The following is a 16,622-nucleotide window of genomic DNA, read 5'->3' as shown; positions in this document are numbered from 1 at the left end:
GTGCTATTTTACCTCTTGTCAGGAATTTTTTAAAGCATTTAAAAATGAACAGCTGTGGGGCACCTGGGTGGCACAGAGGTTAAGCGTCTGCCTTCGGCTCAGGGCGTGATCCCAGCATTATGGGATCGAGTCCCACATCAGGCTCCTCCGCTATGAGCCTGCTTCTTCCTCTCCCACTCCCCCTGCTTGTGTTCCCTCTCTCGCTGGCTGTCTCTATCTCTGTCAAATAAATAAATAAAATCTTAAAAAAAAAAAAATGAACAGCTGTGTGCATGTGTTTTCTGTATCCTATTTTATATAGTCATATAGGTTTGTGTTTTGAAATTCACAACTATTCTAATATTTTAAGCACAAAGATTATTATTATTTACACTAACTTTAATTTTTATGCTTTGGGAAAGGAGGAGCAGAGATTCAGATAACACCAAAAGCCTATTTAAGCATCTAAAATTATAAAGACACTTTGGAATTCAGACATTTTAGAAAAGGAGACTATTCAGTGCTTCTGCATATAAATACTCTAAGGCATATTTTGAATTTTACAAATGCGCTTTCATAAAGAGTGAAAAAATATACAGCATTGGCCAACAACAATATAATCATGGGAAAATGCTCTCAAAGTTCCTAAAATAAATATCGGTAAATTTAGCAAGTATGACGCGTTTATTTATCTTAGTTAACGTAGTCAATGTTGACTTTTGTCTCCTAAATATAAAAGGGGAATTAATCACAAGGTTTTCAGGGGCAGAGGAGAATGAGTTCTCATTCCTTTATGCTTTTTTATGTCTGTATCCAAATGACTGAATTATGTCCGACACTGACTTCAGTTACAAAATAAAAACTTGAAAACACTTCTATTATTGACTTTGTCAAGGTTTGTTTTTTAGCATTAATTTTTTTCCTAACGTACAATCACGTGAAACATTTGCACAAAGTTTCATTTCTCAATTTCTACACTTTCACTGGATTTCTCTATTCTCTCACCCATTTACTTACTTATTTTTCTCTTTGGTCTGAAATATTGAGTTTAATCTTTCAGGTACTGAGTCTTCTAAGGCTTACTCATCAGTTCAGTGTTTTGTGTGTTTTCTTCTCTTTTTCACCTTTCTCTTTTTGCAGGATACTCAGGACAAAGTCCTTTTCTTCTTGACTTTTTATTCCTATTTCTTGTTTCAGATGAAGAGGAAGCCTCCCCGCCTAGCGCCGTGCCTCCAGGTTAGGACGGTTCCAACTCTTTACCCCACATTGTAATTATTGTTAATTGACAGTAAAGAGAAAGAAAAGGCAGAGAACCTTGATAAGACAGTGTGCAGAACAGGGGCACCAGGTTTTGCCCCTGCCAACACCAGGGGGGGAAACCTTGGCTTTAATGGTGATTTTTATTTATTTATTTTTTTACGAAAAGAGAATTTCTTTGTGAAATAAGATTAGTAAATTTTAGGGACAAAAATGTTTGTCTCCTATTTCCAGCTATATACCCTTATCCTCCATGCTTCAGATATTTGAATTCTTTTATTTTATTATTGTTTCTTAAATATGACACATACTTTTTATAGACGCTTTCATAGTTGAAGCTGTACTGATTTTCCACCCAAGCTGACTCTAGTTCTTTCTCCCCATCATGAGGAGAGACGGGGTTTGGGGGAATCCAAGAAGGTTGAAGTCAGCTCTCCATTTTCACTCCTTGCCCTTGTATCATCCACATCACGCTTTCCTTTCAGGTGTGGGTAGTCGAGCCCTAGAAAGAAAAGATTCAGGTGAGCACTCGCCTGGAGTAAGGCGTCCCGACCCCATCCTAATATAGTCACTAATGACCTCATTTCTTGAAGCTGTTTTGATTCTAATCTTTGTTTTATTCCGTTTGTAGCTTTTTTTTCCCTAGCCTTCTTTCATTCCGTATCTTCTTACAAGAAAACTAATGTATTGAGAAAGAATTAATTTTGCATGACATCCACGCACACACGGATACAGGAACTTAACCACATACACCACGGATTTGTGGTTATTACAGCTATATCATTTTTAACATTTAGCAAATATACAGAGATTAAGAAACTGAAAATGTCCATTTTGGGGATGTGGTGAAGTTAAAGAATAATTCACATTTCCATAGGACTTTATTACATTTTATAAAAGCCTCCAAATACATCTTGTCGGCAATTACTAGAAGTCATTCAACAAATTTGTGTTGAGGGCCTCCTACAATCCTACGGTGGGCCTTATGGACCAGGCACTTTTGCAGGTACTTGTAGGTATAAAAAAGAAAAAAAGAAAAGCGATACAAGTTCCTGTCCTCGTGTTACAAATATGAGTGGCCACAATTCATTATACTGTGAATTTCACAGACATATACACACCCCAGCCCCCCCACATACACATAATCATGTGACTACATTGTATAACTTCATTGTGAAAATGATGACCTCCATGGATAGCATGACTGATACATGAAAACTAAAATAACTAAATTTTTCTTCTTTTCAAGAAACATTAACAGAGTTGGCACCCATGCATTTTTTTTTTCCCAGTTACTAAGTGGCTAAAACTGAACTTCTCTACATTTAGCTCTTGGAGACAGAGGGAGTGTCTGCAGCTCTCTCTCCTGCCCTCTTCACTGGAGTTGACTGCTGATTAATACCAGCTAAGCACTTGGAGTGCAACCTAGAAAATGAAAACAAACTTTCCTTTCAGCTTCTCTCTCTCTTCACGGGAAAGCCTCAAACAGTTGATTTTTCTTTTTCCGTTTCTCCCCTCTTGCAGGATGCAACTAGTATTCTTGAAATTTGTGCCTTGCAGGCCATGATCTGTTACTTAATTGCCAAACTATGGCCTCATTTATACAACCCTAATGGAATCATCTAATCATATAACAGCAAGGAATCTAGACATACCAGGCCAGGTTTGGCTGTCTGATCCTTCCCAGTTGACCAGCAAACTGACTTATCCCTTTAGTCTTTTCCAGTTCTGTTGTCATAGCGACGTGGCACGCTATAGTCATTCACCTAATATGACATAGTTCTGCCTTAATATGCTTTCCTGCAGAATGGAGAAACAAAGAAACCATGGCTGCCAACAACCACAGAGTAATAATCTACCTGAAAAGTTTTACTATTTCTAGGAATAGAAAATGTTCTTTATCCCGTGATGAAAAAGACATCCCTGTAAGAATGGGAATCTGTCACTCTCTACTGATGGCTGCAGGGGAGATGGATGGAGAGAATGATGTTATATTTATCCAGGTTTATTAGACAAAGAAAAGCTTCAAAGTTGATGAGAACAACAAACCCAGGTAAGTCTACCTAAGAAGAGCTTGGCCCTGAAATGATTCTTTTCCTCCTTTTCTGCTCGTCAGAATGGTCTCTTGGCGAACCACCTGCTGGGGAGGAGCAAGACAAGCAGAATGCCAATTCCCAGCTGTCCACCCTGTTCGTGGAAAAGCCTCAGACAGGATCAGTGAAAGTTGGTGAGCACCAAGCATTAAGTCTTGCCTTTTTTTTTTTAAACGGAAGTGAAACTCACATTGCATAAACTTGACCATTTTAAAGTGAACAACTAGTGGTTATCAGTGTTGTGCAACTGTCACCTCTATCTAGTCCCCAAACATTTTCATCACCCCAAACAGAAACCATGTACTCCACTAAGCCATGATCCCCCAGTCTCCACCCCCCGACCCGGCAACCAGTAATCTGCTTTGTCTCTGTGAATTTCCCTATTCTGTGTATTTGATATAAGTGGAATCACATAATGTACGACCTTTTGAGTCTGGCTCCTTTCCCTTTGCATAATGTTTTCAAGGTCCCTCCAAGCTGTAGCATGAATTGGTACCTCATTCCTTTTTATGGCTGAATGCTATTCTATTGTATTTATATACTAAATCCTGCTTTTTATAACCCGAAAAGGAGAGTGACAGCTATAATTTCAGGAACCTTTAGCACATAGTAGTTGAGTGCCTGGATCCTGGAACCAGGTTGGGTTCAAATCAGTTTCCTCTTCTGTAAAATTGGATACTACCTGTGAAATACTTTGAACAGCACCTGGCATATCTTAAAGCTCTGAGCCAGTGTTTGCTGTCATTATGACATGCTCATTCCATAAAATGATTACAAATCTTTGTACACACTGTACGGTACTGTGTAGTATCTCAGAGGAAACTAATGGGACAGAGGGCTCAACTTTGGAGATATTCATTCTGAAAATATTGATTACACACCCCCTGTTTTAGGCACTGTGCTGAACACTGAGTACAACATGTGAGCATTCAGAACTTACAGTCCTAGTGGGAGGAACAGACAACAAGAAATTAAACAAACAGATAGTCACAAAAGCCAAGTGCCACGAAGGAAATAAAGAGGGTGGTAAGTTAGAGAGGACTTGGGGGTCCAGGAATTTTGATGAAATACATTTTTATAAGGAATATATTGTGATCAGAACAAATGAGCACATAGCTGACTGACTATATTCTAAAATTACTTCTTTCAGGTCTAGAATATAGAAGCACACTGCAGGTAGCTGGAAATATTTGCTCCCTTGTGTTTCTAGAAGACACCAACGTGTTGGTCTAGAGTTTTCATGTCCTTAGGTCCAATCAGTCGATACAAATAGATAGGCAGGTTGATTTCAGGAAGATTACTTTCATTTAGTCATATTTAGTCATATAAGTCCAGACTCCCCATCATCTTACTTAATAAAAAGGATGGAAAAAATCCATACATTTGTGAGGCTTTCCATTTTTATTTCATGTATATATGATAAAGCCAAACAGTAACTATTTCCACTGATTAACCCATTTCTCCTTTTCTGCCTCATAAACCTCAAAAGCAGAACAAGTTGGAGTATCCTAAGGACTCCTAGAGCATGTTTTAAAAAAATCAGGGCACAACGTCATAGTCTACATAGTGCAATCCTCTGTAACTCCTTCCAAAACAAATGGCAAATTTTAAGCCACAGCCTGAATCACTTGTGCTTTTTCTAGGTGAAAATATCACCTTTATTGCCAAAGTCAAGGCTGAAGATCTTCTTAGAAAACCCACCATCAAATGGTTCAAAGGGAAATGGATGGACCTGGCCAGCAAAGCTGGGAAGCATCTCCAGCTGAAGGAAACCTTCGAAAGGCATTCCCGGGTATGGCCCTTAACTCCTGATACAGGGGCTTAGCTAGGCCGTTCCTTCTATGTGGAGAAAAGGTCATTTTCAGGTTCAGCTTTGAGAGATTTCAGTTCCAGAAAATTCTCTAGATAAACCATTCCTGGTGTCTACACTCAAGCATGGTTGCCCCGCTGTGCCCAGGGGCTGGGAAGCACACTGACCCCTCCTATGTTGAAAACGCTGGGCTGAAATGCCCAGATATAGAAACATCTTTAAGCCAATGCTGAGGAATTTTGAAAATCATCAAAATGTGATAGCTTCTTCCTGTGAGCAAGGTGGGGCTGAAATGCGCCTGATGTGTTTCATTGCAGGTATACACGTTCGAGATGCAGATTATCCAGGCCAAAGAGAGCTATGCAGGAAACTACAGGTGTGAGGTCACCTATAAGGACAAATTCGACAGCTGCACATTTGATCTTGAAGTACACGGTAAGAGAGTCTTCTTGTCTGGATAGATGTGGTTTTTATCATGGCGTGTGAGGGAATAGAGGAGAAGTTCATTTACCACTATCAGATTTTGAAAATAAAGTTTTCTTTCAAACTGTGTGTGTTTCTGATCGTGGTAGCCTCAGGAAGCCTGCTGAGCTTGTTGTTATGAAGCGATTTTAAAGTGGAATTTCAGGGATTTTACTGCTAAGTGTCTCTTCCCCATGCTATCTGTATTCCTTCAATCTCCCAGACAAGGGTTGGTGCCATTTTTTCTTCTACTGAACATCCCTATTTCATCGGGTCCCCTTATCCCACCCGAGTTTGGGAATAATTTCAGATGGTTCAAGGATGTCAGGATACCCAGGTGGAAGGGAGGATTTCTCTTATACGGACTAATGTCAGCTGGGGAAGTTCTCCATCCGTATGTTCTGTGTACTGTCCAGAGTGAATTTAATAGGAGTAAACGTAAAAGTGTACATGTAGATTGGGGGAAAAAGCCACTTTTAGAAGGATACAAAGAGAAAGTTGACTTTGGCCGCAAAGATCATAAACTTAGGGTAAATCTGAAGTGTGATAAAACTGCAAGAAACAAAGCTGGTGAAATGTAATGCTGGGCTATTACAAGTGGTGTAAGACCGAGGTTTAGGAAATAGCACTACTCTCTGCAACATACTGTTTGTTCCTCATTTGGAGTTACATCTTTGGCCATGGCCACCGCACATCAACCTGGATCTTTTCTGGAGTACGGTACCAGGAGGATGAAGAACCCAGAAACCACACCCTAGTCAGCTGAATGTAGTGTGAAGGAGGCCAGGCATACACAACTCATCAACAGGGGAAGTGCTGTCACACAAAAGTGTTTCTTTTTATTAGAATCTAAAGGTAGGGATTATGAGGAGGTGAATTTTTTGTCTTAACTTTATATTTTTTAAAAGATTTTATTTATTTATTTGACAGAGAGAGAGAGACAGCCAGCGAGAGAGGGAACATAAGCAGGGGGAGTGGGAGAGGGAGAAGCAGGCTTTCTGATGAGCAGGGAGCCTGTTGCAGGGCTCGATCCCAGGACCCTGGGGATCACGGCCCGAGCCAAAGGCAGATGCTTAACGACTGAGCCACCCAGGTGCCCCAACTTTTTGTCTTAACTTTAACATGAGCTCTTTCATTAAAGCTCTGCAAACAGCCTGGGGAAGGTGTGAGAGCTCCATCTCAAGAGATGTCAAATAAAGGCTGGGTGATCATGGAGGTGCTCTAGAGATTTCTGTATTGAGTGGGATCCGGTGCTGAGTGGTGCCTCTTCGGCCTGACCAGGCATCTCTGAGAATCTCCTGAAGGGCTGGAAGAACATTGATTTCTTGGTGCCCATCCCTGATCTACTGAATCAAAATCTCCAACAAGGAGATCAAGAAACCGATTTTGTGTTTTAAGTTCTTCAGGCGATTCTAGTGGGAAGGCAGGGGAATGACAACTGGATATGGTAACTCCTGCTGTCCCCACATTGATTCTGTGTGAGGGAGGATGACGTATGAGACCTCAGTGGCTCAGCCCTCCAGGAGGAGAGCCATCTCCCCTTCCCCTTTACCTAGTGTTCCTTCCATCTGAAGAATCCCCACAGCCTGGAAAGGAACTGAGCACAAAATTGCATACTTAATGGGTATTTATTTTATTGTTTTCTTTCCTTTCAAAGAATCTACCGGGACTACTCCAAACATTGACATCAGATCTGCTTTCAAGAGAAGGTAACTTCAAAAGGGGAATCTAGGTAGCTTTTGTATAACGTGCAAGTGAGAGTTTTCAAAGCACACAAGCACACATTGCCTTCCTCCACACTCTGTATTCCAGAGAGAGCACCTCTCACTGTAGTCAAACATACCGTGTACCCAAAGGCTAGTGTTCTAGAAAAGCCAGCGGTTTCATGTCAAATCAAGTATATACTGATCATTTTTTAGAATATTCTTGTCATAGTGAAGCTCCCATTTTTTTCAGGTTTCACGGTTGCCTTACAAAAATATATACTCTTAATGTCTTCACATGTGGCTTCTTCCTTAATTGTATTATTTTCCACCGGATGGCCAAGAAAGATATATAATAATATAGCATCAGTTAAGTCATGTCAGAAAACTTTTATTTATATTGCTTTTCATCTAGAAATTACTTATGGAGCTATTTAACCATCCAGGAAACCACAATTAAGTAACTACTTACTGAAGTTAGCGCCCTTTAAATATTGGATTACTAAATGAAAGACCACCGAGTCTGCTAGAATAAAGAACACTGGAGAAAGACAAAATATAGATACCTATTTGATTTATTTTGCAATTGCCAAGGTTGAAAAATTGGGGATGGGGGACAAGGAAGAAAAATGAAAAAAAGAGGTTCTAAACTGTGAGAAACGTAACTAGCCCCTATTATTTTACTCTGTGCACTTAATTTTTCCATAATATAAGTTCATTAATGAAAGCAAATATTTTGTTCTTCTTAACACTGAATCTACTTCGTTTTGTTGAATAAAGAAAGTTATCCCAAACTATTATAAAGCAATGATTTAGTCTGTTAATAAAAGGCATATTTCTCTCCTAAATTATGAATAAATGAAAATTTTAATTGCTTTAAAGCATATTAATATTACCTGATCAATCAATTGATAGTTTTTAAGTCATAACCTTAATTCCTCTTACTTTCCTTCTACCTTCCCTTCACCCCATGTTCAGCAAATGCAAAGGGTCCAAAAATATGGTCATCCAATGTACAAGCATATTCTAAGAGAGGGAGATATAATCTACTAAGTTTTGTGCTTTAAAACAATAGAAATGGGTTTACTTCAGAAGGTCTTCTCTAAATACCTGCCATTAAAGAAATTTTGAAAACACATTGAGTTTAATTCTTATAACTTACGTGTCATACACACTGTTTTTAAACCCGCAGACTCTTTTCTTAGAAACCATAACTAACATTTGTAAAGAGCAGGAAACAAAATCTTCATTAAAAAAAATTAAACGTGTAAGTAAATATGTGGTTCCATTTAAATGTCAGCTCCATAGCTTCTCCTTAGAGTTTATAAGAAATCATGAAGGTGGCTGCATGCCTACTTTAAGATGCATTTCTCAATAGGAAAGCACGCCTAGTAAAGGGCTCATCAACAATTCAAAGACAAATTTTTGAAAAATATATTTTAAAAGGTATAAATATGAACAAGAGAATGAAAAGCTTATAATGATATCCCTTTTCAACAGAAAGGAATGCATCTTTTAAAAAGCTCTGCACCAGCTCCATTTTTATGTTATGTTGGTATCACATTATCTGATTCAACTATTGATGGACACAAAGAAGTTACCTTTGAATATAAGCTTTGTACTTATATCTTTGACTTGGTATACTTCGTCCTCCGAGCCAATCTCTGACAGAATAACAGAGATCAGCAAAAGTCCTTTGCTTTTTACATAGGGATGTTTCTAGAGCCCCCAACTTGGAAAAACAAAGTACTTTGTGTTGCTTGGCTTAAGCGCATTTGTGTTACTCTGTTTTAACACAAATCCAAGCAGTTTTATATATGCAATCTACAAAAATGTGTCTTCTGAAATCGTAGAGTAACACAAGCTCCTCACGTTTACTTTTCCACAAGTACATGCTCCAAACTTTAAAATGTCACTTGTGCGAAAAGAAATAGTTTGTGTTGATTTAGTCCTATGACTTGTGTGCCAGTATAAAATTGCATATACGTTATATGTAGAGTGTTTGGGGGAAACTGTTGTGTATATGTCTCAGCACTAAACCCGGATTTGCTTTTCTTTTGTTAATGACAGTGGAGACGGTCAAGACGATGCAGGGGAACTTGACTTTAGTGGTCTCCTGAAACGTAGGTGAGAACCGAGTGATGGAGTGAGGCGCTGTGGCCTGGAAATCTTTTAGACACCCATTCAGAGAAGTCAGGTTTAAAGTGGATGTTTTTTGAAGAACTTCTCATTTCCTAAAATGTGTTTGCTTACAGAATATAACACAGAGTCGACTAAGAAAGAGACAGAGAAACCACTGCATACTAATCTGCTAAAGATTTTAGCTGATGCTTTTTAACCTTCTTTCTAAATCTTTCATGAGTCTTCACATATTTTCTTAGTTGGGGATGAGGAGATCTGAAAACTGAAGCAGAAGACCTAAATACCTAAAAGTCTCTGATTTCTCCTAGGATTTCTATCATTTCAATCATGATTCTTTGTCATGATCAAATAAATAAAGCCTTTATTCTCCTGCTTTTGATATTTTACCAAAAAATCAATTTCACAATTTTGGTAAAAGTCTCTGCAGGTATATATATATGTGTGTGTGCATATATATATGTGTGTGTGTATATATATGTATATATATATATGGCAGATCTACTTTAAAATAGTATTTATGACTAACTATATTCCATCAAATCTGAGACATAATTCATTTGAATATAATCCTGTATTTCATAAATCACTAAGCAATGAAAAAATTGCCCCAAATAATTCATTATGTATGACACACTATTGATTATAAGATACATCTTTATTTAAGATGTTTAAAATGTCAAAAAATACGCATTTTAGAAGAGATAAAATATAGTTGTAACATGGAAATAAATATTTAGTATTATTACTCACCCTCCCTTAACATTGTTCTCTTACAATAAAATTTATAGATTTTATTATGAATACTCAATAACTAACCACCTGAAAGGATTTCTGCCCATATATGCATATATATAATCATATATATATGTTATATTTAAGCTATACATATGCAGATATTTACTATAGTACAACAAAAAGAACTTGATTTTTGCTGGGATTTTATTTGAACACCAAATCTATGAATAAATAATAAAACTATGATTCTAAATTAATAGTATATAATATTGATATTAGTTTTCATTTAGCTTTTCAGGTTTACTTTTTATTACTTTTAGTGCTTTCTATGGTTACTAAAGAAACTTAAGTATAAATATGCTTCACAACAAATCACAAATAGTAATAAAATGAACTTGTCTCCGTTCTCAGTTTAGTTGGATGGCTTTATCCAAGTACTATGAATGAAAAATTCCCCCAGCTCTAAGTATTTAGGTTGAGAACAGAAATATTAACAGGTGCAATTTATTAATTACCAATGGATATTAGCGAATCAAGAGACCTTGGCAGTATCAAATACATCTTTCCTTCTTTGGATACTTCAAATAATCATTTGTCTCAATAATATTTATTCATTCCCCAAATTTATTTAAAGCAATAGTATATGAAGTGACCCTCAGTGAACCTTACCCTTCCTTATCCTACAGGTGAGAAACCAAAGACCAGAGATATCAAGTGAATTATCCTGAGTCACACAGTGAATTAGAGACAGGGCAGGGACCTAAATCCAAGTTTCCCTCTGAGTTAGTTCATTTCCTGTGACTCCACATAAGAAATACCACTCTGAATCTGCCTTGGAAGTTGGTGATTCCGTTGATAATGCAAACTGACACTTTGAGAAGAGAAGAGAACATTTTTTTTCCTCCTGCAATCATTTACTCAACCAGGAAAACACTAAATGCTTTCTTTTTGCCTTCTGTGTGCCAGTGCCTTCCAGTGCCTTCCAGTGCCTGGCACACAGAAAGGGCTGGATACACGTTTGTGGGAAGAAAAAGGTAGTGGTAAAAACATGGACGTGGGTCTCAACTCTCCTAGTTACTAATCTCATGATTGTGTCAAATTACATGTCCTCTCTGAGATTGTTTTCCACATCTACAAATGTGGAGAACAAAAACTAGTTAAATCAATTATGTAAGAGGTTGGCTCATAGCACCTGTCAAATATTCACTCCCACCAAAATGTGACCCTTCCCTTGAAGAGCCTATATTCATAAAAACACACAATATACACATGAGCACACCCACACTCACACACACACGAGTCAATCAAGATGTGACACAATCGATCATTAAACCCCATGCTCTGATTAAGAAGGAAAAAAGAAAGAAAAAAGAACAGATTACCAGTAGTTTGCAGAGTAAAAGAAGTCTAATGAATGATCAAAATGAATAAAGAAAAAAATCATTAGAAAAAAAGTGGGCAAAAAAGTGGGCAGCCAACAGTTCTCCAGTTCTCATTTTCTTTACATCCCCTAATTTTTTGACTCATAATTAAATTTTTATTAGCAAAAGACTATATTCATTTAATATACTATACTAATCTACCAGTATAACTTTAGAAATCATCATGTTCCCCTACTAATTTGTAAATTGCATGTGTTTTCATTGTGGTAATGACACCACTTCTACTCTTCCAAAAGTGTGTGGCAAAATCCTTCCCAGAATAAATATCTTTACAACCAACATCTCTCCACAACAAAAGATCTCCCCGACCTGAACAAAGCCAGAGTATTTCAAATAGACATTCGGATTAAATCTATTAGGCGGTACCTTGTTATGGGATTTGGCCTATATATATACATGCCTGAAAGTTTTATTCTATATAACATTTCTATAATTGCTGTGTACATTACTAGGACCATCAAGTTATAGAAATTTTGATGTAGATGAACGTACTGTGAATGTTATATAGGACTCTCCCAATGCTGGAAAAGGTATCAGTGATGCCTATAGAATTTGAATTTTTCTCCATACTGTAATTTAACATAACCATGTAGGTAGGGCCATGTGCAGCCACTATGGTAAGTGAAGATATGTTCTGGATGAGTAAAGGTAATGCTACAGGTGGGAGTCTTGACCTCACAGTCTAGTAAAAAATAATGAATACTTCTCCTTGCAATTTGGAATTGAATTAAGTAATGGAGAGAAAAAGAAGGAATAGACAGGAGGTCACTGGTGTATGTATACCAAGTTTGACAAGATTAAGAACTTGGTTGAGTGAGGTGTATTTTGGTGTTTTAATGAAAAAGAATGGTAAGGATGACCAGTTTTATGAATCTGCCAACAAAACTGACTTAAGAAATCACACTGAAAATTATGATCTTTATATTGGTTTCCCTTATATATTTACCTTATGGATCTAGGTATGTCTCAGTGTTTGACTTGTGCTTCTTGCTATCTTATTTTAATCTAGTGTAGTATCTTTGAATCCTTTTACCAGTATCAGGAGGATGGTTGAAATGTGTATGTAATCCTTCTTGGTTGAAATACAAATGTAACACAAAGTAACATGGCATATTTTTACAGTTTGGGAACTATATTTAGGCTGGAATATGACAAAAATAGAGCATTAATAAAGTGGTTGAAGAAACATCTACAGAGACTATATATAGGTACCTACAGACGCATTATAATTGCAATCCTCCAAGACTTCCTAGCAAGTATTTAAAGGATGTATTTGAAATTTAGGCTGCTTTCAGGCAGTAGACCTAGTAGATCTGGCAAGTTATTACCAATATTCCAACTTCAGGACAATTTTCTTAAGCTTTTCGATTTACCTGTGTTAATAGAGGGTGTAGTTATTATTTCATTGAGATGAAGATAATACTTGTTTCCTGAGTTTTTTAAAAATTAATTTATTTAATGTATTTATTATTTATTTATAAGTAGACTCCACACCCAACGTGGGGCTCAAACTCATGACCCTGAGATTAAAAGTCCTATGCTCTGCTGACTGAGACATCCAGGTGCCCCGTGTCTTGAGTTTTTAAGAGCTACATTTTCCTAATGGTGTTGCCTAGTCCTTCCCATAAAGGTTACTGATGGACCAATGATCTCTCACTTCCTCCCATTTTTCCAGGAGATTTGCCTCAGCATTCTCCTCCACTGGGCAAAAAAGACTTACATGACAATGTAAATTAGATATTCAGAAGTCATTCTTGCCTAATGCCACCCTAAATTCTATGTTAATACTTATATTCTCCTCCCCTCCCCTATGATTACAATCTGGCATTTCCCTAAGAAAATGCAGAAACAGGTGTAATTAATGTGGCAATGCCAATATATGTAACCCATCATTTACTAATATGATAGCATGAATCTGTTTTTACACTGGTGTTTAAGATGTGTTGACCAGTTTTCCTGGAAAATCATATCCAAATGAGCATTATTCACCATAAGTAGTCACTACATTTCCCAATTAACCGAATAAAAACAGTCAACTAAATCTTAAAAAAAAAAAAAAGAAAAGAAAAAAGAAAAAATCAGGACTATTTAGCCAGCAAAGGAAATCAATTTATATTACATTTTGCATTTACACTGGGGTTCTTTCCCTAAAAAGTCTTTATTCTTGAGTTTTTCTTTCATTTACTGGTTTTAAAATAAGGACAGACAAGTGTACTTTAAATCTTATATTTTCCTAGTCATATATATTCTTTATATTTTCTGTATGTTCTTCAGTCAGTGATCAAAATTTGGGGTCATAATTTTGATAATTACACTAAGATGTTACTTTCCCCTTGTTTATTGGAACTTAGCCATTTTCTTCACAGTTTACCATTTATATTTTTATAATTAATACCCAACCTGCTTTCAAAAAAGTTCGAGACATTACTTTAAGCTGAAATATGAATTTTTTGCCTCATTTTCCTTTTCCCCTCCCAATTTAGAAAAACAAAATCTTTTAAAAAGTGAATGTACCCACAAAAGTCGTATTTAAAACAAAACAAAACAAAAGCTTTCTGGCAGTGTCAAAAATTTTTTGCATAAAAAACAGCAAAATATGACTAGTGTGCACATTTACTAATACGGTAGGAAAAATGCTATTTGCAAAATCCTAAGATTTGAGATACTTATTTGTACTGTCTTCATATATAGCTAGGATGTGTACAATAATTAAAGTAGAAAGAGATCATTTTTCTTTCATAGACCAGTATTTAAATCTTCTCATTCTCAATCCACTTTTCAAAATTATTTCAGTACCCATATCCTAGATGACAACTGATCTTAAAATTCCTCAAAACCTCACCTTCTCTTTAAACTTTAGTGAAAATAAATAAAAACATATTCAGAATATTTTCTGCTATCTTTCTCTCTTCCTAATATTCTGCTTTTAACCAAGAAAACGGGAGTGCTAATAGAAGTGCATACATCTGCTCTTTAACTGCCTGCAAGTTTCCTCGAGACTGCGGTTTTTACCTACTCAGGCTTTAAAAACAGGGCTTTTAACACTGAACCGAGAAATCGGTACCATTCTCCGAACTTCATTGTCCTTAAGGGCCGGTGGGCGGCTACTAAACTAGGGAATGGTTTTCCCCGGTTAGGGAGGTGAAGCCGCAGGAGGAAGAACCCGAGGTAGACGTGTGGGAGCTGCTGAAGAATGCGAACCCCAGCGAGTATGAAAAGATCGCCTTCCAGTACGGCATCACCGACCTGCGTGGCATGCTCAAGAGGCTCAAGCGCATGCGCAGGGTGGAGAAGAAAAGCGCCGGTGAGCCTTCGGGGGGGCATGGCTGCGAGGGCCGCCTCCTCTACCCACCGCATATTCCTGTTTCTGGCTGGGTTTGGGGAGGGAACGGATGGGTGGAATTTGCAGGCGTTAGCCTTGACTTCAGGCGAAGTAGTTCGCTGCTCTGCACATCAATAGCTAGGAGGGTAGTCGACTGCTGGTGAAGATTTAAGGTAATGCGGATTTACTTTGCAAGTACCACATACACCACATAATAGAATACCAAATACCTTCGCTGGCATTGGGAATTTCTCAGCAGCCCCTTTCTCCAGCCTCCATATCTCCCGCCCTCTCAAATTCTTGATTCTTACTTAAGCAGAGTAGATTCGATGTTTCTTTGTTTTACCATCATATTCTTCCACCCATTTAATGCGGAATGGGGAATTCACTTCTCACACCCAAGGCAGTCATCAGAACATTTAGTAAAACAGCTATGCTGCTCTGTATAGGGATCTGAAGTGACTGCTTTTGTTGTGGTTTTAAATATCTTTTTAAAAATGCTTTGAAATGTTGCGATTTAAAATTTTTTTAAAAGAAATGCATTTTAAATTGATCATAAGCTCTTTAAAATTTGCTGTACTTGGTCGTCAGTTATACGTTTTGTGACCCAACAAGGTAACATATCAATCCTATTATTGTTTGTTTGTTAAGGTCCAAATAGAATTTATTTATTTATTTAGGTACCCAACCTGGGTGTCCAAATAGAATTTGAAGTCTCTCACCACCTCTTTTTAAAAATTTTCCCTTTGTTTCTAAACCTCCCTGTAAACTGGTTGAGCAATTGGACCCAGGGAAATATAGAAGTGTTTTGTTTTTGCTTTGTTTACATAACTCAGCAATTCCCACTATTTCAAAACTTCAAAATTTTTAGTTTTATTCTTGAGAGGTGTCTGAGATGGTATAGTCACAAACATGTGAATGCCAAGCTGACATCTCTTTTCCCCACACTGGCACATCTAATTCTTATCACTTAGCTCTGAATTGATGTATTGAGGCATATGATAGATAACTTTTTTAAAGCTAGTGTTTGTCGTGTTAAAATATGAGGAGGTGAGCTTATTTAAGCAACAGTATAACAAAGTTGGAATGATGGAAATGCAAGCATAAAAATTCCATGAGGCATTCCACACGTGTATGTATTTTCCAAACTGTCTAAATGAGTATTATCATTAAAATCAGGGGAAAATTATTAAATCAAGCAAAGAAGTTCACATCTGCTTAGGACCTTTCAAAGATAATATTTTTTTAACTACTATGGTCTCTGTCATTTAAAATGTTTTGAAATCCCGAGTTCCTAACCATATATGTAAGGAGTGTTTTAAATGTGTCATTATTTGGGCATGTTTCCACAGTGTAAAAACTTTGACAAGCCTACTATTTCAATTAGTCAAAGGCATTCAATTTAATCTTATGAGTCATTGAATTTATCTCATAAACTCTGTGATAAAAAACTATCTGTGACATACAAGAAGTACAAAGATAATGCCAGTGATCCTGGTAGTAATCATGCTAGAAGAATGGCATGTTCTTCAAGTTCAGTTTCATTTGGATGCTTTATAATTTCCCAAAGAATTAGGACAATCACTAAAACTTTAAAGGCTCTTCAATAATTCTTTTTTTCTCTTTTTTTAAATTTAAATTCAATTGGCCAACATATAGAACATCAGGATCAGACGT

The 16,622-nt window shown here is 37.0% G+C and overlaps 1 protein-coding gene across 20 annotated transcripts in view; it reads left to right on the top strand.

Annotated features, from left to right (window-relative positions):
* MYBPC1 (myosin binding protein C1) overlaps positions 1–16,622 on the top strand; it is an 83,829-nt gene that overhangs the window by 25,838 nt on the left and 41,369 nt on the right. For 10 of the 20 annotated variants that reach the window (XM_048218199.2, XM_048218195.2, XM_057316374.1 and 7 more), the window contains exons 4-11: positions 1,177–1,215; positions 1,722–1,757; positions 3,353–3,463; positions 4,973–5,121; positions 5,457–5,574; positions 7,259–7,310; positions 9,375–9,431; positions 14,761–14,927. In XM_048218199.2, coding sequence (XP_048074156.1) covers positions 1,177–1,215; positions 1,722–1,757; positions 3,353–3,463; positions 4,973–5,121; positions 5,457–5,574; positions 7,259–7,310; positions 9,375–9,431; positions 14,761–14,927 — 729 coding nt within the window. The remainder of the gene's footprint in view (positions 1–1,176; positions 1,216–1,721; positions 1,758–3,352; positions 3,464–4,972; positions 5,122–5,456; positions 5,575–7,258; positions 7,311–9,374; positions 9,432–14,760; positions 14,928–16,622) is intronic. The other 10 variants (XM_048218201.2, XM_048218209.2, XM_057316380.1 and 7 more) reach the window with 2 other exon arrangements.

The sequence above is a fragment of the Ursus arctos genome, unplaced genomic scaffold, assembly GCF_023065955.2.
Source record: "Ursus arctos isolate Adak ecotype North America unplaced genomic scaffold, UrsArc2.0 scaffold_21, whole genome shotgun sequence".
NCBI classification, from domain to species: domain Eukaryota; kingdom Metazoa; phylum Chordata; class Mammalia; order Carnivora; family Ursidae; genus Ursus; species Ursus arctos.
The sequence above is the reverse complement of the archived record's forward strand: the minus strand, read 5'-3'. Positions and strand labels throughout refer to the sequence as shown.